Consider the following 23,547-nt stretch of genomic DNA (forward strand, 5'->3'; position numbering starts at 1 on the left):
TGCATTGGCAGGCAGATTCTTAACCACTGTGCCACCAGGGAAGTCCCATGCATTTACTTTTAATCTATATGTGTCTATATCTAAAGTGGACTTCTTGTAGACAACATATAGTTAAGTCTTGTTTTTTAATCCACTCTGACAATCTTTATCTTTTAACTGAGTTTGTTGCCAGTAGACCTATCTTGCAAGAAATGTTAAAAGGATTTCTTTAGAGAGGAAGAAAAATAATACAGGTCAGAAACTCAGGTCTAGCTAAAGAAAGGAAGAAGGATTAAGTGAAGGTAAAATAAAAACTTTATGTTTCTTATTCTTAATTGATCTAAATAACAATAAAGGGGCTTCCCTGGTGGCGCAGTGGTTGAGAATCTGCCTACTAATGCAGGGGACACGAGTTCGAGCCCTGGTCTGGGAAGATCCCACATGCCAAGGAGCAACTAGGCCCGTGAGCCACAACTACTGAGCCTGCGCGTCTGTAGCCTGTGCTCCGCAACGAGAGGCTGCGATCGTGAAGAGGCCCGCGCACCGCGATGAAGAGTGGCCCCCGCTTGCCACAACTAGAGAAAGCCCTCGCACAGAAACGAAGACCCAACACAGCCAAAAATAAAATATAAATAAATAAATAAATAACAATAAAATAATAACAGCAACAAAGTATTCAATTATTTATGCTTATGTATATACTTTATGTATGTATTTATATGCTTATGTATGCTTATACATAAGTGAAATGAGTAACAGCAGTGATACATAGGACAAGAAGAAGGAATGGGATTATTGTGTTATTTTACAGTACTCACACTATCTGTAAAGTGGTATAGTTATTATTTGAAAGTGGACTTGGATTAGTTGTAAATGTATACTGCAAGCCCTAGAGCAACCAATAAAAAAAGGAAGTATAACCAATATGCTAAGAAAAAAGAGAAAATGGAATCATAGAACATGCTCAAATTAAATCACAAAAGGCAGAAAAAGAGTGGAAGAGAAAAATAGGACCAAAGAACAAAGGCAATGAATAGAAAACAGTAACAAGTATTAATCCACCTACATCAATAATCACCTTGAACGTTAATGGTCTAAATGAGTCAGTTAAAAGATAAAGATTGTCAGAGTGGATTAAAAAACAAGACTTAACTATATGTTGTCTACAAGAAGTCAACAAACTCCCTCAAATTTTTGTTTGTCTGAGAAAGTCTTTATTTCTTCTTCACTCTGGAAGGATAATTTCATAGGGCTCAGAATTCTAGGTTGGTAGTTTTTTTTTCTCTCAACACTTTAAATATTTCACTCCACTCTCCTCTTGCTTGCATGGTTTCTGAGGAGAAGTTGGATGTAATTCTTATCTTTGTTCTTCTGTAGGTAAGGTTGATTCCCTCTGGCTTTTGTTTTTTTCTTTTTCTTTGGCTGTGTCACGCGGCATATAGGATTCTAGTTCCCTAATCAAATTTGCGCCCCCTGCAATGGGAGCACGGAGTCTTCAACACTGGACCACCAGGGAAGTCCCGTCTCTCTGGCTTCTTTCAGGATTTTTTTCTTTATCTTTGCTTTTCTGTAATTTGAAAATGATATGCCTAACATCATTTTGCAGGGGTGGGGGGGTATTTATCCTGTTTGGTGTTCTCTGAACTTCCTGGACCTGTGGTTGGTTTGGTGTCTGACATTAATTTGGGGAAATTCTTAGTCATTACTTTTTCAAGTATCTCTTGTGTTCTTTTCTCTCTTCCTTCTCTTTCTGGTGTTCCCGTTACATGTATGTTACACCATTTGTAGTTGTCCCACAGTCCTTGGATATTTGCTTCATTTATTCAGTCTCTGTTCTCTTTGCTCTTCAGTTTGGCGGGGTTACTACTGAGATATCCTCAGTTTCAGAGATTCTTTCCTCAGCCATGTCTAGTCTCCTAATAAGCCCATAAAAGGCATTCTTTGTTTCTGTTACATTGTGTTTGATCTCTAGCATCTCTTCTTCATTCTATCTTAGAATTTCCGTCTCTCTGCTTACATTGCCCATCTGTTCTTGTGTGTTGTCTGCTTTATCCATTAGACCCTTAGCATAGTAATCATAGTTGTTTTAGATTCCCAGTCTGGTAATTCCAACACTCCTGTTATGTCGGTCCTGATGCTGCTCTGTGTCTCTTCAAGTTGTGGTTTTTGTCTTTTGCTATGGCTTGTCATTTTTTTCTTGATCGCCAGACATGATGTATCATGTAAAAGGAGCTGCTGTAAATGGGCCTTTAGTCATATGGTGGTGAGATATAGGGGGAGGGGAAGCATTCTCCGGTCCCGTGATCAGGTCTCAGTCTTTTAGTGATCCTGTGCCTCTGGACTGCGAACCACACAAGTATTTCTCAGTTGTTTTTTTCTTCTTCCCCTCTTAGGTGGGAGAGTATGACTAGAGTGGGCTAGAGTTGGGTGTTTCCCTTCTCCCAGATGGAATTCTAGAGTAGTCTGGAGTTTTGTACAGTGGACCCTCACACATCACCGGGGTTAGAGATGCTGACCCTCTGTGCAGTTGAAAATCTGCCTGTAACTTACAGTCGGCCCTCCATATACATGGTCCCTCCACATCCACAGTTCTGCATCCACAGATTCAACCAGCCACAACTGTGTAGTACTGTAATATTTACTTTAAAAAAAAATCCATGTGTACGTGGACCTGCACTGTTCAAATGCATGTTGCTCAAGGGTCAACTGTTTTTCCCTTCCCTGCAGTCAGTTAGGCTCTGATCATTCCCCAGCAAGTTAGGGTCTGGTTAGCTAGTTTCCTGTGAGGGCAGGCCTCATTAGGAAGAACAGCACGCTCTGGTGTATTTCAGAGTGGTGCTTTCTCTCCCACTCCTGCTGGAAGCACAAGGGGAAAAGTATTTACTGTGGAAACCTGGTCAAGCTCTTGGAGGTCAATCTCACAAAATTGAGAGGGTCTCCCTGTGACTGGGTCCCCCTGGAGTTTTTAGGTCTCCAAGTTGTCCACCCTGAGGCCCCAGCGACTCATCCATGACAGTTCAGGCTTTCCTGCTGGTTCTGGCGTCTGGTTCCTGTGGTGGCTTCTCCTCTTGAACCTCTGCTCCGCTAAGTTATTCTCTTCATTAGTGCCTCTGTCTCTCCAGTCTTGGGGGCAGTGGTTTGCCTTGTGTCCTCACCTCTCTTACGGATCCTGGAAGGCTTAGTTTTAGTTAGTTTTCCAGTCTGTTTAGCTGTTTATTCATTATCAGGATCGAGTAGCAACTTCCAAGCTCCTTCCATGTGCAGTGGGAAACCAGAAGCCCTCACCTCTTTGATCTGCAGTTCCCTTTCAGAACATGCCTCGAAGAAGCCTCACGTCAAATGAGTAAAATGGTCTAGCAAAGTCATTTTTCTCAAAAACAAAGTTCTTTCCCACAGAGGAACTCAACTGTTGATATGTCAGCATTTTCACCCATATCTTGTCCCTTTGTGTCAGTTTTGCAAAGAATGTTGTCTAAACCAAACTCAGAAGCACTTTCAGTCTGACACCATGCCAGCCAGGTTTTGTACACGTTTGTGTGTATTGTTAATTACTAAAATAGAAAAAGTAACTTGGCTTCTTACAGATAATGAAGCTGTTTCTTAACCTCATGGCTCATTTAAAGCTAATAGAAACTTATGTTCCTGGTTATTTTCTGGAATGTAGTAATTTAGTAGTTAATCTTAGGAAGGCTGTAAATACTCAGCCTCATAAGGAGATTGCTTGTTTCCTTTTCTGGGTGAAAGAAGAAACAAATATTTGATCAGGTGTGTGTGTTTTGGCTGTTACAGTACAGATTTCTCTAAAGACTATCTTTCTGCTTTTTGTATATGAGACTGTCAACAATTAAAACTAAGAGGGTAAACTTGTAACCCAGAAGGTACTAACTGGGCTAAATTGCCTGTTGTCAGTTGGGCATTGTGGCCTCTCTTTCCTACACTCTCCCTGACTCAAGGAAGACAAGCCTGGAACTGCATTGCCCACTGGTGCATTTCATGTGTGAAGTTGGCCAGTTAAAAGCAGTCTTGGGAGATTTGGAAGGCTGAAGAAAGAGAGACTGTTATTGAGAGAGCACAGTTGCTTCTTCCCAGCTGCAGGCTGAAAAAGGCTGCAGATGCTTTCCCCGAGGTCTTGGCATCCAGGCAAGCTCTTGAGAATCACTTGCTTCAGTACAGCAGGGAGATGGTCAGTGATGGCTTCTCTGGCTTTAGCTCCCCAGTGGTGGCAATGGTCATGTAACCCAGGGGTCCCCAACCCCGGGGCCACAGACCAGTACTGGTCCACGGCCTGTTAGGAACCGGGCAGCACAGCAGGAGGTGAGTGGCGGGCGGACGAGTGAGTGAAGCTTCATCTGCTGCTCCCCATCGCTCCCCATCGCTCCCCCATCACTCCCAGTCGCTCCCCCATCACCCCCAATCGCTCCCCCATCGCTCCCCGTCGCTCCCCATCGCTCCCCCATCGCTCCCCATCGCTCCCCGTCGCTCCCCCATCGCTCCCCCATCGCTCCCCGTCGCTCCCCGTCGCTCCCCGTCGCTCCCCCATCGCTCCCCATCGCTCCCCCATCGCTCCCCCATCGCTCCCCATCGCTCCCCGTCGCTCCCCGTCGCTCCCCCATCACTCCCCATCGCTCCCCCATCGCTCCCCGTCGCTCCCCGTCGCTCCCCGTCGCTCCCCCATCGCTCCCCGTCGCTCCCCCATCACTCCCCGTCGCTCCCCCATCGCTCCCCGTCGCTCCCCGTCGCTCCCCGTCGCTCCCCCATCGCTCCCCGTCGCTCCCCGTCGCTCCCCCATCGCTCCCCCATCGCTCCCCCGTCGCTCCCCGTCGCTCCCCCATCGCTCCCCGTCGCTCCCCGTCGCTCCCCGTCGCTCCCCGTCGCTCCCCGTCGCTCCCCCATCACTCCCCAGCTCCCCCATCGCTCCCCGTCGCTCCCTGTCGCTCCCCCATCGCTCCCCATCGCTCCCCGTCGCTCCCCGTCGCTCCCCCATCACTCCCCATCGCTCCCCCATCACTCCCCATCGCTCCCCCATCACTCCCCATCGCTCCCCATCGCTCCCCATCGCTCCCCGTCGCTCCCCCATCACTCCCCCATCGCTCCCCATCGCTCCCCATCGCTCCCCGTCGCTCCCCCATCACTCCCCAGCTCCCCCATCGCTCCCCGTCCCTCCCCGTCGCTCCCCCATCACTCCCAGTCGCTCCCCCATCACTCCCAATCGCTCCCCCATCGCTCCCCGTCGCTCCCCCATCGCTCCCCCATCGCTCCCCGTCGCTCCCCCATCGCTCCCCATCGCCCCCCGTCGCTCCCCCATCACTCCCCATCGCTCCCCATCGCTCCCCATCGCTCCCCCATCACTCCCCAGCTCCCCCATCGCCCCCCGTCGCTCCCCGTCGCTCCCCCATCGCTCCCCGTCGCTCCCCATCGCTCCCCCATCGCTCCCCATCGCTCCCCATTGCTTCCTCATCACTCCCCCATCGCTCCCCATCACTCCCCCATCACTCCCCATCTCTCCCCATCGCTCCCCATCACTTGCATTACTGCCTGAACCACTCCCACCCACCGTCCTTGGAAAAATTGTCTTCCATGAAACCGGTCCCTGGTGCCAAAAAGGTTGGGGACCGCTGATATAAGCCTCTAATTCCCCGTGTTAAAACTCTGTGCTTAGAACACATTGAATGGTTTCTCTTTTCCAGACTGAATCCTGACTGGTACCTTGAGGGGTTTATGAGTAAGTTGTGGAACAACAGTAGTACAAAGTCTGGGAGAGAGGAGGTGGAAGTAACTGCTGGAAGGTTCTCATGTGTGAAATGGTACGATGTTACCTTAAGGCAGGCTGTGCTAAGTAAAATATGTATCATATAAAGGCCTTAATAAACCACTAAAATCGTTACAGCTACTAGCCACCGGGTGAGATTAAATGGAATCATTAGAAATACTTTATTCATCTGAAAAGAAGTCAGAAGTAGAGGGAAAGAAGCACAGATTGGACAGATATAAGACAACAAGACAGTAGATTGGAACCCAACCATATCCGTAATCATAGGGTAAATTGTTTAAACACTTCACTGAAAGGCAGAGATTGTTAGACTGAATAAAAAGCGAGACCTGACAATATGCTGCCTACAGGAAACTCACTTTAGATATGAAAGCACACATTGGTTAAAAGTGAGGGGTTGGAAAAAAATGTACTATGCTAACACAAATCAGCGGAAACTGGGAGTAGATTGATGATATCTACTTTGATGATAAAATAAATTTCAGGGCAAAAAATACTACCAGGAATAAAAATGGTCATTTCAGAATGATAAAGTGGTTAATTCATCAAGACACCATAACCACCCTAAAAATTTATATTCCTGATAGTAGAGCTTTGAAATACATCAGTCAGAAAGTGATAGAACAGTAAAGAGAAATACACAAATCTACAATTATATTCAGAGATTCTAGTACCTATTAATGATTGATAGAACAAGTAGACAGAAAATCAGTAAGTATATAGAAGACTTGAATAACATTATCTACCAACTTGATCTAACAGACCTATGGAACAGTCCAGCCAGCAACAGTAGAATACACATTCTTTTTAAGTGTGCTCAAAACATTTACCAAGATAGACCATATTCTGGATCATAAAACATGTTTTTAAAAATTTAAGGGTTCAAATCATTTAAAGGATGTTCTCTGACTCATATTTCTCTGGAATTAAATGAGAAACCTGTAGTAGAAAAATATCTGGAAAATCCCTAAATATCTGGAACTAAATAACATACTTCTAAATAATCCATTGACCAAAGAGTTAATCACAAGGGAAATTAGACAGTATCGTTAACTGAATGAAAATGAAATCATGACATTTCCCAGTTTGTGGGGTGCAGCTAAAGCACTGCCATCACAGGGAAATTTATAGCACTAAATGTCTGTTTTTGAAAAGAAGAAAGTTTTTGAATGAATAACTTAAATTCCCAACCTCAGAGTTTTTTTTAAAAGAGCATATTAAACCCAAAATAAGCAGAAAATTTGAAGTAATAAGGATAAGAGCAGAAATCAATGCAATAAGGAAACAAAAAACAATCAAGAAAATCGGTGAAACGTAAAGATAGTCTTTTGGGGGTTTTTTGAGATTATTAGAATTGACAAAACTCTAGCCAGGCTGCTCAGGAAAAAGAGAGAGAAGACACAAATTACCAATATCAGAAATGAGAGAGAGGACATTACTGCAGATTCTACAGAGAGTTAAAGAATAATAAGAGAGTACTGTGAATACCTTTATGGCTAGGAAAGAGTAATTTAGATGAAATGGGCATATTCCTTGAAAGACTCAGACTTCCTAAGCACTTTGAAAAAGAAGTGGCAACCTGAATGTATATATATTCCAACTATACCTATTCAATAAATAGTCTCTGTCATTGAAACCTTTCCACAGAGAGGAATTCTGGATTGAAGAAGCAGGCTGCTATGATGTGAACTGCTTATATAGAGAGGCATTTGTCAGGAACTTCAGGTGGCTTCTAAGAGCTCTCCATCCCACAACCATAAGGAACTGAATTCTGCTGACAACCACATGAGCTTGGAAGAGAACCCTGGGCTCTGGATGGGAACGTAACCTGCCAGCTCCTGACTGCAGCCTAGTAAGACCCTGGGCAGAGGACTCCGTTAAGCCACATTCAGATTCCAGACCCTCAGAAACTGTGAGATAATAAATTTGACAAAGGATCAGAATGCTCTGCTTGGGCAGACGCCTTCCTGATCATTTGCCACCGAAAGATGATCAGAAAACAAAATGAGTGTCATATGGTTTATCATTTGTGTATTTTTCGTGAACTCATCCCAGTACTCCAAACCCAGTGCCAACAGAGAAAGCCAGGAAACGCCAGCATCCAGCAGCAATTCTAGTCCAAATGATTCAAGATCAGCCACCCCATCATCCAGTCAAATCGTGTCTAGAGCTGCCAGTTCTTCCTCAGAAAGACTGAGACAACACACGCTTCCACAAGCACAGATGGATTCCCATATAGTTATCTGTTTCCACACGTAATACAAAGAAACGTAGACAACCAGTTTCTCGAGCAGGCTGTTCCAGCTAGATTGCCAGTGTATCTTGCTTTTAGTCCATTGCAGATACTATGGTGGCAAACATTTGTATGCTCATTAGTAATATGTGATATTTTGTACAGTGTCAAGCTGCCGTTTCAGCCCAGGCCACATCAAACGCCAACCCAGCCCAAACTACTGCTTCACAGCCTCTACATTGGCACATGTTCCTGGAGAAGAATCGCCACCGGCTCCAAACTCAGTGGTCCAAGAAAGCTAACCCATGAATGAGAATGCTAAACAAAGAAGATGTCACTTTGAGGCTGGCTGGATTGGATGTACATGTCCTCACAAGCTGCAGTTCTCTTTAGCATTGTGTATTTCTTTTCTTCCTTTAGTCAATTTACATGGTAATGGAAGCCATGCCACTGCTTGATGTACAGCAAGTTGGATGATTTCCTGTTAGGCATGAGGAGGTCAGCCGCAGGCTCCCTAAAATAGTGCCAAGTTAAGGGTGATGGGAAACAAACAATCTAAAACTTGAAGATGTGGGTCATTTTATGGATGATGGGCTTGGCGATGAGGGTGGGAGTGGGGAAGGTGCAGGTGAAGGAGCCAGTGCAACTCAAAGACCTGGATTAATGGTTTCAGCTTGATCTTATCACCACCTTCTTTACTTCACTAATGCCAGAGGGCCACCCCCTGTCAAGAGTTAGGCTTGAAAAACCATGCCAGCTGGAAAGGAGGGTTTGACTTCAGGAAAATGTTTAAACAGTAGTGAAATTTAAAAGTATATATGAGTATGAAACCTTTTTATTATTGTGAGATTTTTTTTCCTTTAAGCTCATACATATGAATATTGTAAGCACAAATGGATTACTAATTGTATGATTTTTTTAAAAAAGACTAACAGAACATAGTGTTACAATATTGGTCTTCCAGATTTTATTCATTTCAATTATGTATATTATCCCAAGACAGACATATTTGTGGGTCTTATTTCTTTAAAGAGCTGCTTCATATATAAATTTCTATAGTTGTAGATTGACCATTCAGTGTGTAATTTAATATATTATCTATTTTCTGTGAATTATTCTGAAAGTTTCAAATGAATGATCTCACAGTGTTTAGTAAAGAATGTTATTTACCTAAAATGTGCTAGTAGCAACTGGCCCAGCCCTAGAGCCAAGAAACTTATCAGTAATCTTAATTTTATTGGATAAAGGAAACCTATTTTAAGGGCATGTATTCCATCAGTTGGAATTCATACCATAAAGAAAAAGCAGTTCTTTAGTAGAATTAACAGTGATATAAAATGTTTTATACAGGCAGTAAAAAGGGAATACTTTTATAGAATCAGAAATACTAGAAATAATTTGGCATTACAAGAAAAGAGAATTACAGACCAGTAACTCTCATGAACACAGATGCAAACTTTTTTTTTTTTTTTTTTTTTTTTTTTTTTTTGCGGTACATGGGTCTCTCACTATTGTGGCCTCTCCTGTTGCGGAGCACAGGCTCCAGACGCGCAGGCTCAGCAGCCATGACCCACGGGCCCAGCCGCTCCACGGCATGTGGGATCTTCCCGGACTGGGGCATGAACCCATGCCCCTGCATCGGCAGGCGGACTCTCAACCACTGCGCCACCAGGGAAGCCCCAGATGCAAACATTTTTAATAAGATTTTAGCAAATAGAATCAACAATATATATAAAGGATAATACATTATGACCAAGTGAGGGTTATCCTGGGAAAGGTGTCACTATATCAACAGACTTGAAGAAGAAAAAAATCACAAAATCATCTCAATAGACATAGAAAAGGCACTTGACAAAATTAGACCATTTATGGATTTAAAAATGTAAGCAAAATATGAATAAAAGGAAATATCCACATCCTGATAAAGGGTATCTACAAAAAATTCTACAGCTAAGATAATTCTTCTTGGTGAAAAGACCAAATGCTGTCCTCTAAGATTAAAACGTGAGCAAGAATGTCTGCTCTTGCTACTCTATTCAAAATCATACTGGAGGGCCTCCCTGGTGGCGCAGTGGTTGAGAGTCCGCCTGCCGATGCAGGGGACGTGCGTTCGTGCCCCAGTCTGGGAAGATCCCACATGCCGCGAAGCGGCTGGGCCCGTAAGCCATGGCCGCTGAGCCTGCGCGTCCGGAGCCTGTGCTCCGCAACAGGAGACGCCACAACAGTGAGAGGCCCACGTACAGCAAAAAAAAAAAAAAAAAAAAAAAAAAAAAAATCATACTGGAGTCCCACCCAGTGCAATCAGGCAAGAAAAATGAATAAAACACATACAGATTGGAAAGGAAGAAGTAAAACCGACTCTGTTCACATCTGACTCTGTGGTCTATGCGGAAATCTAATGGAATCTACAAAAAAGCTGCTAGAAGTAATAAGTGAGTTCAGCAAGGTTACAAGATGCCAAGTCAGTATACAGAAATCAACTGTATGTCTATATACTCACAATGAACAATTGGAAATGGAAGGTTAAAAAAATACTATTTATATAATAGCACTAAAAATCATTAAAAAAACAAGTATAAATCTAACAAAATATGTGCTAAATCCATATACTGAAAATGACAGAATGAAAGAAATCAGAGACCTAAATAAATGGGGATATGTACCACGTTCATGGATTAGAAGATTCATTATTGTGAAAATGTTGGGTTTTTGCTCAAACTGATCCATATATTCAACATAATCCCATTCAGAATCCTGGCAGGAATTTTTATTTTTTCATTTTATTTTATTACAAAGCTGAGTCTAAAATTTATATGTAAAGGCAGGAGAACTATAATTTTGGAAAAGAAAAAGTTGGTGGATTCACAGTAATGGACTCCATACTTACCATAAAACTATAGTGGTCAAGACAGTTTCCTTTTGTACAAAGGTACAAAGGCATTTCAATAGAAAAAGGATGGTATTTCTCATTAAATCATATTGGAACAGTTGGATATCATATGCAAAAAAAAAAAAATGAACCTTGATGGCTTCCAGAGATGAAGGCACATGAGCTGGGTTTAAAGTCCTGGTACATTTAAATACAGGTCTGGCATAGCCCTGCCTAGTTGTAGATAGTTGATACAGCCTGTGGAATGAATACATATACTAGAAGCTGCCTCTCTGCTCTAAAAAAATTTCTTAAACTGATTCTTACCTTACTCCATGTGGAAAAATTAATTCAGAACATAAACTATAAAAGTAACTAAGGACTTCCTTGGTGGCGCAGTGGTTAAGAATCCGCCTGCCAATGCAGGGGACATGGGTTCAACCCCTGGTCTGGGAAGATCCCACATGCTGCGGAGCAACAAAGCCCATGTGCCACAACTACTGAGCCTGCACTCTAGAGCCCACGAGCCACAGCTACCAAAGCCCGCGTGCCCTAGAGCCCACATACCGTAACTACTGAGCCCTTGCACCGCAACTACTGAAGCCCGCATACTCTAAAGCCTGCATGCCACAACTGCTGAGCCCACGTGCTGCAACTACTGAAGCCCACGTGCCTAGAGCCCGTGCTCCGCAACAAGAGAAGCCACCACAGTGAGAAGCCCACGCACCGCAACGAAGAGTAGCCCCCGCTCGCCGCAACTAGAGAAAGCCCGTGTGCAGCAATGAAAACCCAACAAGACCAAAAAAAAAAACAAAAGATAACTAAAACTAAAGTAAGCTAAAACTGTGAATCTTAAACTATAAAATGTCTAAAAGAAAACATAGAAGAAAATGTTTGTGACATTGGAGTAGCCAGAAGAATGATCCATTAAAAATTTTTTTTGATAAGTTGACTTCATCAAAATTAAGAACTTTAGCTCCTAAAAAGTCACTCTTAAGAAAATGAAAAGACAAACTACAGACTAGGAAAAGTTGTTTGCAAATTACGTATCTGACAAATGAATTGTATCAAAAATATATAAAGAACTCAAAACTCAACAATAAGAAAATAAACAACCCAATTAAAAGTGGCAGAAGATTTGAACAGACACTTTACCAGCAAAGATTTATAGACGGCAAATAAGCACACGAAACAGTGCTCAACATCACTAGTCATTAGGGAAATGCAAATAGAAACCTCAGTGAGAGACCACAACACACTTGTTATAATTAATGGCTAAAACAAAAAGAGGAGAAAACCTGATAATACCAGGTGCTGGTGAGAATTCTGAACAGCTGGACCTCTCAGACATCAGTGGCGAGAATGCAAAACAGTATAGATGTAAAGGTACACTTTGGAAAAACTCAGTTTGGCAGTTTCTCATAAAGTTAAGCCTACACTTGCCATATGACACAGCAAACTCATACCCAGGCATTTACCCAAGTTTGAGAACTGTGCTGACACAAAAAGTAGGACATGACTATCTATAGCAGCTTTATTCATAGTTGAATTATGAATTCATTTGAACTGGAAGCATCAGAAATGTTCTTCAACTGTGAAATGGATAAACAAGCCATTATGACTAGTACTTAGTAATAAAAAGAAAGAAATGATTGATACATGCAACAACATAGGTGAAAAATGCATTGTGCTAGGCAGAAGATAGACTCAAAAGACTACATATCGTATGATTTCATTTATATGACATTCTAGAAAAGGCAAAACTATTGGGATGGTAAACAAATCAGTGGTTGCCTGGGGTTGGGTAGGGGTTGGCTACAAAGGGGCACAGGTAATTTTGGAGGGGGTGATGGAACTGTACTGTATACTTTTTTTTTTTTTTTTTTTTGTGGTACGCGGGCCTCTCACTGTTGTGGCCTCTCCCATTGCGGAGCACAGGCTCCGGACGCGCAGGCTTAGCGGCCATGGCTCAAGGGCCTAGCCGCTCCGCGGCATGTGGGATCCTCCCAGACCGGGGCACGAACCCGTGTCCCCTGCATTGGCAGGCAGACTCAACCACTGTGCCACCAGGGAAGCCCCCCCCTTTTTTTTTTTTAATTGGAGTATAGTTGATTTACAATGTTGTTTTAGTTTCAGGTGTACAGCAAAGTGAATCAGTTATACATATGCATGTATCCACTCTTTTTTTTATTTAGATTCTTTTCCCATATAGGCCATTATAGAGTATTGAGTAGAGTTCCCTGTGCTATACAGCAGGTTCTTATTAGTTATCTATCTTATATATAGTAGTGTGTATATGTCAATCCCAGTCTCCCAGTTTATCCTTCCCCACCCTTATCCCCTGGTAACCATAAATCTTTTTTCTACATCTGTGACCCTACTTCTGTTTTGTAAATAAGTTCATTTGTTCTATATCTTGACTATGGTAGGTATATGAGTTTATGTTGGTCAAAACTCATAGAACTGTACACTAAAATGGGTGGGTTTTATTATATGCAAAAAAAAAAAATCTAACTGATAGTATCAGGAAAAGCTTCATAGAGTGTAAGATGCCCAAGTCTTAAAAGCTTTGAAGGTGTGGACATCCACCCTGTGGACAGTGGGGAGAAGCTCGTTCCAGGCAAGGGGAACAGGATTTGCAAAGACTTAGAGGGAGCAAACAGTCGTGTGTGTTCTGCGTACTTTGAAATTGTTTGGAAGGTCAGAAGCCTAAAGTTACACAGTGGGGGAGTTGACCAGAAGGCATTGCTGGAGAAGCAGGCTGGAGCTGAGTTGTGAAAGGCCTTATGTGTTTGGTAAAGAACGTGGACTTGGATTTTTTTTTTTTTCCCTTTAGTTGGTATCCTACAAACTGTCTTACAGTTTGGGCTGCTGTAATAAAGTACCACAGAAATTTCTCTCTCGCAGTTCGGGGTCTGGAAGCCTGAGATCAGGCTGAGATCTGGCGGGAGGGGTACCCTTCTGGGCTGCAGACTACCGACTCCTCATCCTGTCCTCACGTGAGCGGAGAGCAGGGAGAGGAGGAGGCATGCTCTCTCGTGACTCTTAGAAGGGCACCAACCCCATTCATGCAGGCTCCACCCTCATGACTTCATCTCATCCTAATTACCTCCCAAAAGCCCTATCTCCTACTACCATTATATTGGGGGACAGGGTTCCCACTTCTGGGGGGGGACATAATCATTCAGTCTGTAACAGCTGGGAAAATGAAGGGCTTTAATCAGGGGAGGGGACTTAGTTTTCATCTGAAGCATCTCCTCTGGCAGGCCTGGGGACCACACATGGGAAGGGTGAGACCAGGTGGTGATTTGTCACGTCATCAGGCAGGAGGCAAACAAGTCCTGGGCCAAGACTAGAGCAGTGGACGCAGGAAGAGGGGTGGACTCATTGGGAAATGGTGACACCCAGATGACAAAGGTGAAAGAGAGGGGCTAGATGCTAGCGGCTAGGGAGACATTGGAGTTTCTATGCTTGGAGACATCCAAGAAGAACTGGGTTTGAGGGATGTGTAGAGATCATTTTTATCAGTTTGGATTATAGTGAGTTGCTGTATAACTTGAAAACGTCGACTTGATTTTTCATTGTAATACTATACGCATCCAGCCTCCAGCAGTGTACCTGAATAATGAGTAAGCTGCCACAGTAGGGTGGGAGTGACATGGATTGGAACCCAGAAAGCCATGGTGAGGAGTCTGAGTAAGGTGACTGTGGCCGGTACCCATGGGCCCTGTCTGCCCACATCTCACTGAGCAGCTGTGGCCTCTGAATGACTCCCTGCTGTATCAGATTCGCACGTCCACAGGAGGAGGTATTTGGGGAGGACAGCGGTGCCAGGCTAGGACTGGGTATGGCTTAAAGAGGAAGATCTCTCATCCTGGGGGAGGTGGCAGTAGAAGTGGAGAGGCTTTTCCGTGGATGACACAGGTCAGAGCACCCACAGAAATGTTCTGGGGGGAACTGACTTCTCTCCGAGCCCACGTTTCAGGGAGTGTCTCATCCCCCCCTTACCTGCTGCGGCTTCCTGTGTGTTCTGGGTTGGCTCCTTGCTTGCTTGTCTGGACCCTGACTGGTCCTGCCCACATGTCTTTGTTTTGCTGCGCCTTGCTAGACGCCTGGACTGTTTTTTTTTTTTGCGGTACGCGGGCCTCTCACTGTTGTGGCCTCTCCCGTTGCGGAGCACAGGCTCCGGACGCACAGGCTCAGCAGCCACGGCTCACGGGCCCAGCCGCTCCGCGGCATGTGGGATCCTCCCGGACCGGGGCACGAACCCGTGTCCCTCGCATCGGCAGGCGGACTCTCAACCACTGCGCCACCAGGGAAGCCCTGGACTGTTTTTAAACTCCATGATCCTTTGTGTTTCAGCCCGAGAGGAAGTTTGGCGTGGTGGTGGTTGGCATCGGCAGAGCTGGCTCCGTGCGGATCCGGGACTTGCGGAATCCACACGCTTCCTCGGCGTACCTGAACCTGATTGGCTTCGTGTCCAGGTGGCTTTGCTTTGTGCCTTGTAATTCACGGGAAGCCCGGTGAGATGGGTTAGGCCTTGGGCCACGCAGCTCCTCCAGACCCAGGAGAGAGCGAGCCAGCTCCAGGGTCGTTCCAGGGAACCATGCAGGGTCAGCCCCACAAGATCACAAGTTTGGACGGGTCTGGGAACTGAAGAGTAACTAGACCTGCAGCTGGGATGTACAGTGAGTCAGCCCAGCGTACCCGAATAATGAGCATGACCACCCTCAGCTCCTCCGTCGAGGGGACTGCCGTCAGAGGTAGGGAAGATGAGCACAGGGCCTGACGGTTACTGAAGGGGCACAGTGAGCACATGTGGGTTGTCCTGAATGAAGGCTTTAGGTGTGATACATCAGTTACCATGTAACTGTCACATCAGTTACCATGACAGCCATCCATGCAGGGCCCTGGGCTTTCCGAGCCTGACCAACTATTTGACGTAGATGTCAACCCACCTGACAGATAAAGAATCTGAGCCACAGAGAGGTTAAGTAATTTGCCTGAGGTCACACAGCTGGAAAAATCTAAGAACTAGATGTCAGCACAGGTCTGTCTGATTCCAAAGCCCATCTTTTAAACACCATGTGTTCTTTTCCCCTTTGATAATTCTGAGCCCCGCTTTTAAGGAGTATCATTTATCTCCTGTAACTCAAAACCGAACTTTTCAGCACGTTTCTTCTTCCCTGCCTCACCCTCAGCTCCTTCCTCCACCCCGACCACTTCCTCACTTACACACCATTCACCAGACTAACGCCCTGTAACATCATTTATCAGTAGTCATTGGGAACTAGAGGTAGGCCCTGTGTCGGCAGGTGATACGGCAGAGAGCAAGTCAGGCACGTGTCTGCTTCCTAATGCTTTAGAGAAATCAACTAAATATCAATACGTAAACAGAGCATAAGTAACTATCCTGACGGTCCACGTGGAAGTTCTTTCAAATTTTAATTTATGGGACCTGCTTTCTTCCAATTTGCCTGTCTCGAAACCTGGCCCTTCCTTAAGGATTTAAAGTGGCGACACCCAGAAGTGCTGGGAATCTGCCCTCGGTCAGTCTTCCCCTCCCAGTAAGATTCTAAGGGAGAGCTTCTCTGGTGGCACAGTGATTAAGAATCCGCCTGCCAATGCAGGGGACATGGGTTTGAGGCCTGGTCCGCGAAGATCCCACATGCCGCAGAGCAACTAAGCCCGTGTGCCACCACTACTGAGCCTGTGCACTTAGAGCCTGTGCTCTGCAGCAAAAGAAGCCACCGCAGTGGGAAGCTCGCGCACCGCAACAAAGAGTAGCCCCTGCTCGCTGCAACTAGAGGAAGCCCGCGTGCAGCAACGAAGACCCAACGCAGCCAAATAAATTGTTAATTAATTAATTAATCTTTAAAAAAAGATTCTAAGGGAGCAGCACAAACGGGAGGCTTGACATTGCGATTAGCCGGCACCGTTCTCCTGCTGCTCCCGCGCCTGCGGCTGGGATCGTGCACGGCCTGGGCTCCGGGCTGAAATGGGACCTCCGCCCCCCCTGCAGCCCCGCCCTCGGCAGCTGGCGCCGTGACTGCTGCAGCGGGAATGCCGGACCTACCCAGGTCCCTCGGGAGGACGGCCAGCTCCCCTCCATCCCGGCTTTACCGCAGCCCTGCTGTTACTACGCTGTCCCCTTCTCACGTGCCCTGTTCCTCGCGACCTACCTGCTAAGTCCTGTCACCTCCCCAGGAAGCCTCTCCTGAAACCCTGAAACTTGGGGTTCCTTGCCTTCCTTGACTCTTCACCTGTGCCCCCGGCACGGCATTCCTCCTGTTACTCTTGTGTTGTTGTTATAGGTGTGTACGTGTCTCCCTCCCTCTAGCTGACTGAGCTCACTGGAAGCGGAGGACTCTAGTCCGTTCCCCACATACTCCCTACAGGGAGGGCACACAGGAGACAAGCGGGAAGCACTGGTCAGACCGAGCCATGTAGGTCGGTGGTCCCCACAGGAAGAAACCCGCCGTCATGTCCTTCCGCAGCCACACTTCCCCAGGGGCTCTCTGGCTGCTGCTCGGGTGGGGCTCTGAGCTGGCCCGAGCCTCCCGCCAGCTGCCCCATCTCCTCGGTGGCAGCCGCCGTTGGAGGACTGCTACTCTCCAGCCTCTGCTCTGGGACGGTGCGCAGACAGCCAGGGCTCCCAGCTCTCCTGAGGTGGGGGTCCTTCTGGATGTGTAGGAGCCGGGAGGCTCAGCTCCTGTCCTGCCTCTGCTGCTGGTTAGCCATGGAGCCCCTGCCTCTCAGGGTTTTGTCAGCTCGGCTGTAAATGAGGCAGTGACACCCACCTTCCACTTGACCATCACAGGCCATGAAGGAGCTTGAAGTCACACGGCCGTTTGTCCCTTAAAGGTGTTAGTGTCTTGGATTTGGATTAGGTTAGGCAGTCCTGGTGTTTGGCCAAGTGCTTGAAGTTGGCAGTGACCGTGGAGATCGTGTCTCATGAGAGTACAGGAGATCAGTTCTTTTTATCTTAGAGATGAAGTAATGCAAAGACTCCCATGTCATATGGGCTGTTAGCGGTGGTGTCGGCACTCAATGCCAGGTCCCCGACTTCACCCCAGAGGCTGTGTTTCTCGCTGCATGCTGAAAAATGCCCTGGAAGTGGGAGGCAGGAAGTTCATTGCTTCATTTCCAAAAGTCAATCACCAGGAAGTAGTTGGGAGATGGGGAGAAGGATGGCGCTCATGTGTTCTCAGCCGATGCTCTGCCTGCTTTGAGCTCCACTTGTCTGTTCCTCTCAAATAGACGAGAGCTGGGGAGCATGGATGGGGTGCCACAGATGTCTTTGGAAGATGCTCTTGCCAGTCAAGAGGTTGAGGTTGCTTATATCTGCAGTGAGAGCTCCAGCCACGAGGACTACATCAGGTGGGTGTTCAAGTCCTTGCGTTGCACGGTAGTGCGGGACGATAAAAATGCCTGGGCAGGCTGACATCTAGCAAAGGGGTCTTAATTATTGATGGGAAGAACTACATTGGATCCATGACCTTTAAAAATTGTCAAAATGTGAACTCTCACTCTGGGTTATAAATGTATAAGGACATGAAAAATATTGTAGAACTACTATTTATTTAGTACACCATAACTTAAAACATTAGAAACATTAACAATTAAAGTATCTTATTTCTTTGTAAAAAAAACTTACTGAGTGTGGTTTGAACAGTGCCTGCCTTTTTCTGGTGGTTTAACTTAGCCACCATCTTTTCTGTGCCTTGGAGAATTGCCATAGTCCTTTCGGTTTCCAACATTTTATCCTTTGCCCTTTCAACAACATGAAATCTCTGAGAAGGTCTCTAGGAGTTGCTTTAATATGAAGAGTTTTTGCCACGAGGTGAGTAAGGAGATAGTGGTGGCATCAGAGTGGGGCGATCGTGTTATTCGTAGAGCAGGAGAAGTGAAGTGTTCCCCCGCCCCACCTTTGAATGCAGAGCCTAGAGCCCTCCAAGCATTTGGTAGGACTGAGCCTGGAAGGAGAAGCCCCACTCAGGACCTGGCAGTTGACAATGCAGGGCCAGCCGCCCTCAGAATCTCAGCTTCCCTTCTGGGTCCTTACATCAAACTACAGCTGCTTCCACCATGCCGTTCCCCAGAGTCAGCTGCCCCTGTTTATCAGGCCCACTCTGAGTGTGGACAGAAACACCTTTCTGTGGTTCCCCTTAAACTTCTGTGGCGCCAGAGGGTATGTCATTAACAAAGTGATCATGTAATTCCCGTGCTTACCAATGTCTGTTTCCTAGAATATCTAGAGAATAAAAGCCAGACTTCTGAGCACAGCACTCTGCATCCTTTACATCAGGCTCCCAGCCACTTGTAGGACCTAGTTTTCCCCCCACTCCCTGTAGCCCACTCCCCTGCCATGCTGAAATGCTGAAATTCACACCACGTCCCAGTGGACAAAGCCCCATAAACACCCAAGCCCCTGCATATGCTGCTCAGAGTGAAACATCCTCATCCCCTGGCACCTGGGAAATGCCTGTTTATACTTCAAGACCCAGTACAGAGCCTTAGTGAAATATTTCCCAATTGCCTCAGGCAGAACTGGCTGCCGTGGGTTTTTATTTGTAGCTGTCATGTGGTAATAGGCAATTTCCCTGCTAACGTGGCTGTATTTCTCCTCCAGAGTAACTGGTACATAGTAGCTGGTTGAATACGTGAGTAGACAAATGGGTGAGTGTTCAAATGAACACATGACTAGAAAGCCTTTCTCTTACCGCTTAGTAGAAAATCACGTGAGATGCAGTTCATCCGCCTCATCCTCTGGCCCTGACTCTCACCCGTGTTTCGTCATGACACATTTACATGGAGACTTTGGTGCATTTATAACATTCTGTTCTCTGTCACTTAAGTGAAGTTTAACTGAAGTGCATTTTCTCTGTATTTATCCCTTTTTCCCAAAGACAGTTCCTAAACGCTGGCAAGCACGTCCTTGTGGAATATCCCATGACACTGTCTTGGGCAGCAGCTAAGGAACTGTGGGCACTGGCTGAGCAGAAAGGTGACGTATGTTCTATGCATCTAGAGCACAGACCCTCTTCCTAAGAATTCCTGCCTCTAAGATTTCTGTGGTACCATCTTTATGCCTTTAAAACTTAACCCCATGTCAGATATGTTACTGGTCCCATGGGCTCCCACACCGCCACCCCACATCCCATACTGTAGGCACATAAAGGGGGCGTGTGTGGAGGGCCCACAGGGCAGGGGGATGGGTGGGAATTTGCAAACTTTTGTTCAAGACTTAGCTTCTTTTACTCTAATGAAAAGTATGAATTAGCTTCCACCTATGCTAGTGTTATAGATTATATATTATTAATATTTATATATTATTTTATATAATAATATATATAATATTTCATTTTGGTTTTATTCATGTGATAGTTGTATTGCTAATGGAAAAATGCCCAGATCAGGGTAATTGATTGTCTTATGTGCATAGTTTTAGTTTGCATTGTTTCTCAAGAGGAACACTGTTTATTAAATATTTATTATATGCCAGGAACTTGTAAACTCTGCTAAACACTTCATATGTTATTTTGCTTAATTCTCTTAGAAATCCTTGGAGGTAGGTATGTATAGGAATGTATGTATAGGAATCCATGGCTCAGAGAAGTTAAGAAATTGTGCCATCAATGGGGCATAACCTTTAAAAATTACAAATCTCTATATTGTATACCTGTGACTTATGTAATATTGTACATCTACTATACTTCAAAAAAAATTTTTTGTGCACAAAGCTAGTGATATGACCACTAAATGGGAGATGGAGATTTGGTTTCAGTCTCTCTGGGCTCTGAAGTCCACATTCATTCCTCTGAGCCATGCCGCCCTCCAGAGATTTTTCTGTTTTTATGGTAACTGGACAAGTCCCTCTACGGAGGCAATTAGAACTAACTAGAATGTTTGGGGATTAATGGAGCTAGTTAAATGAAGTTTAAGTCAAAAACTCTCTCTGTTTCAACATTTGCTATTTTAAATCTTTAACATATGAACAAAGTATGGTGAACAATTATAATGAAAATCACCAAAGAAAGCACCTTGTCCTTATCACCAGTGTAGATGGGTCACACCACTGAAACTCTTGATTGCCTTTCTCTAGTGCTAGGCCGTGCTGCTGGAGGACAGGGCCCATCTTTCCCCTCTGTAGCCCCAGCAGCTAAAGCTAAACACCGCCCAGAACTTGATAGGCCTTCAGTAGGTGTTTGTCGAATGAAAAGATGGATGAATGACTACTGAAGTGAGCTAGAGGTTGGGGAGCTCTGGGGCCGTCACCTTTGTATAGTATTTCTCGTGGCACAAACGTCCCTGGACAGAGTACAAGATGCCAAAGATTTCTTGCTAATTGCAAAGGAAAAAATGTCCTTTTACAATGAAGAGTTCTACTGTTACCATCCTAACCAAGTGATTGCTAATACGGGTAAGTATGAAATCACAAGCCATCTGGTGGGATGTGTGTAGCATAAATCCTGTAACTGAGATTTGAACCAAACTTCTCACTTCACAAGAAATACAGGGATGAAGGAACAAATTAAATGACACCAAAAAAAGATTAAGTGAACTAGAATGTGGAACACTTTACAAGATAACAAACTAAGTGTCTTCAGGAAGATAATGTCCTGTGCATAGTGACTTCCTTCCAAAGAGCACAAGATGGAAAGAAGGGGAAAAAGAGTTAACTCTACACAAGAGAAACCAAACACTACGCCTCAGCCAGATGACTGAGGTCAGTGTGAACGGTGATAAGTCATGTTAATAGGATGTACTTGTTGACTGAAAACAAGTAGACTGCCAGTTATTTCTCCAGCAAAGATGAGTTTATTCAGAATCAGCAGAGAATTATAATTTAAGGTCTGCAACCGTGGCGAGCCACGTGCAAATCCCTGCACAGCAAGGGCAGGAGAACACTTTTATAGGGAAAAGGAAGTTTGTGGGGGGAATAGTAAGCAAAGAGTCCATGGCCTTTCATTGGCTGAGTCCTTACCAGGACAGAAGAGGAGTCATCATCTTCCTGTTGGGCTCTACTATCATCGCAGGGTATGGGAGCTCCCTGTTTTGGTCTCCCAACTCTATTTAATGGAGGTTTCTGTTTATTAATGTCTTATGTATGCTTAATATAATGTGATGAGAATGGCCCATTACTTCTGTAGTTTTCCTGTCCAAAACACATAACCCCAGTCTAACCATGAGAAAAACATCAGAAAAATCCCAGCTAAGGAGCATTCTACAAAATACCTAAACAATACTCTTCAGAACTATCAAGGTCATTAAAAAACAAGGAAATTTTGAGAAACTTTCTAACCTAAGAAGGGCCTCAGAAGACATGATGACTGAATGTAAATGAAACACAAAGAGCACATTAGATTAAAACTATAGAAAACTGAATCAAATATGGACTTACTTTTTTAAAAATGAGAAAATATTGTTATATTGGATCCTGGTATTAGCTCCTTAAGCAAGCAGAATCTGGATGGCTTGCTTACAGATCATGAATGGCTTTGAAAAAGAGAAAAGCCCTTAACACCAAGAGTGACCTTTGTTCTCTAGGCAAGTATTCATAACTCATACTAGAACATCCATTAAGCAGCGTTTACATGATACTTATCACTATGTATGAGATACTGTCCTTGATAATAGGGGATAACAAAAAGATGACCCTTGCCCTTGAGGAGCCCACAGTGTCAAATGGTCACAACTAGCAGTATTAACTTAATCTTCTGAAAGTGAATTGAAACAGTAATTATAGCAATTACATTGTAGCACAGGAAGGAATAATCTTATTCAATTCAGCATACTTAATGTTATATCATTTTGGACGGCAAGAGTTATGGATAATTTGGGAGTGATGTCAGCAAGGTGGTGGAATAAGAAGCCTCAGAACCTCATTCCCCACAGAGACACCAACTTAAGAACAATATATAGACCAAAATACCTTAGCAAGTACTCCAGAAATCAGTTAAGTGGTTGCAGTACCCCCAGGCAAGCACAGAGCCAAGAAGAGCTGCATTGAAGTGGGTAAGAAAATTCATTGCATTTGCTCACCATAGCACTTCCCCTTCTAATTCTTAGATTAGAAGAATCTAAGGGGAGGAAAGGAAAGAGTGGAAAATGTGTCCAATGTTCTGGCTTCTCAAGGGCTGCTTGAAGGACTGATTTCTGTCTCTCATGACTGGGAATGCTGAAGGAAACAGTAGTAGACATTGGATGCCAGGGTCAGGGCAGCTAAGAACAAAGTGAGCACTGTAGTTTGTTATAGCACCAGGGAGACTGCAGTACTTTGAACAGACACCACAGGGAGCAAGAGATTACAGGTTCTTGAGAATAGGGGCAAGCCTCTTTAACTTGGAAATTACATGTGCAAGCCCAAAGAAGATACATCTCCAGAAAAGGTTTGAGTGGCCTCCAGAATTTCTGGCCTGGCTGATTGATGAAGGTCTTCCCCTGTACAAAGCAAGTCTGTAATGACTGGGAGAGGTGGCTGTTTTTTCAAATATTCAAATCTCAATACAGGCATATCTTGGAGATATTGCGGGTTCAGTTCCAGACCACAGCAATAAATTGAATATTACAGTAAAGTGAGTCACATGAATTTTTTGGTTTTCCAGTGCATATAAAAGTTAAGTTTACACTGTACTATAGTCTATTAAGTGTGCAATATCATTATGTTAAAAAACAATGTACATACCTTAATTT

The 23,547-nt window shown here is 44.8% G+C and overlaps 1 protein-coding gene across 1 annotated transcript in view; it reads left to right on the top strand.

The window, feature by feature from the left end:
- Positions 1–23,547, top strand: part of BLVRA (biliverdin reductase A) — a 59,998-nt gene that overhangs the window by 21,693 nt on the left and 14,758 nt on the right. The window contains exons 3-5 of the mRNA XM_079710970.1: positions 15,214–15,335; positions 18,112–18,231; positions 19,761–19,858. Of these exons, the coding sequence (XP_079567096.1) occupies positions 15,214–15,335; positions 18,112–18,231; positions 19,761–19,858 (340 nt within the window). The remainder of the gene's footprint in view (positions 1–15,213; positions 15,336–18,111; positions 18,232–19,760; positions 19,859–23,547) is intronic.

The sequence above is a fragment of the Hyperoodon ampullatus genome (assembly GCF_949752795.1).
Source record: "Hyperoodon ampullatus genome assembly, chromosome: 9".
Lineage (NCBI taxonomy): Eukaryota > Metazoa > Chordata > Mammalia > Artiodactyla > Ziphiidae > Hyperoodon > Hyperoodon ampullatus.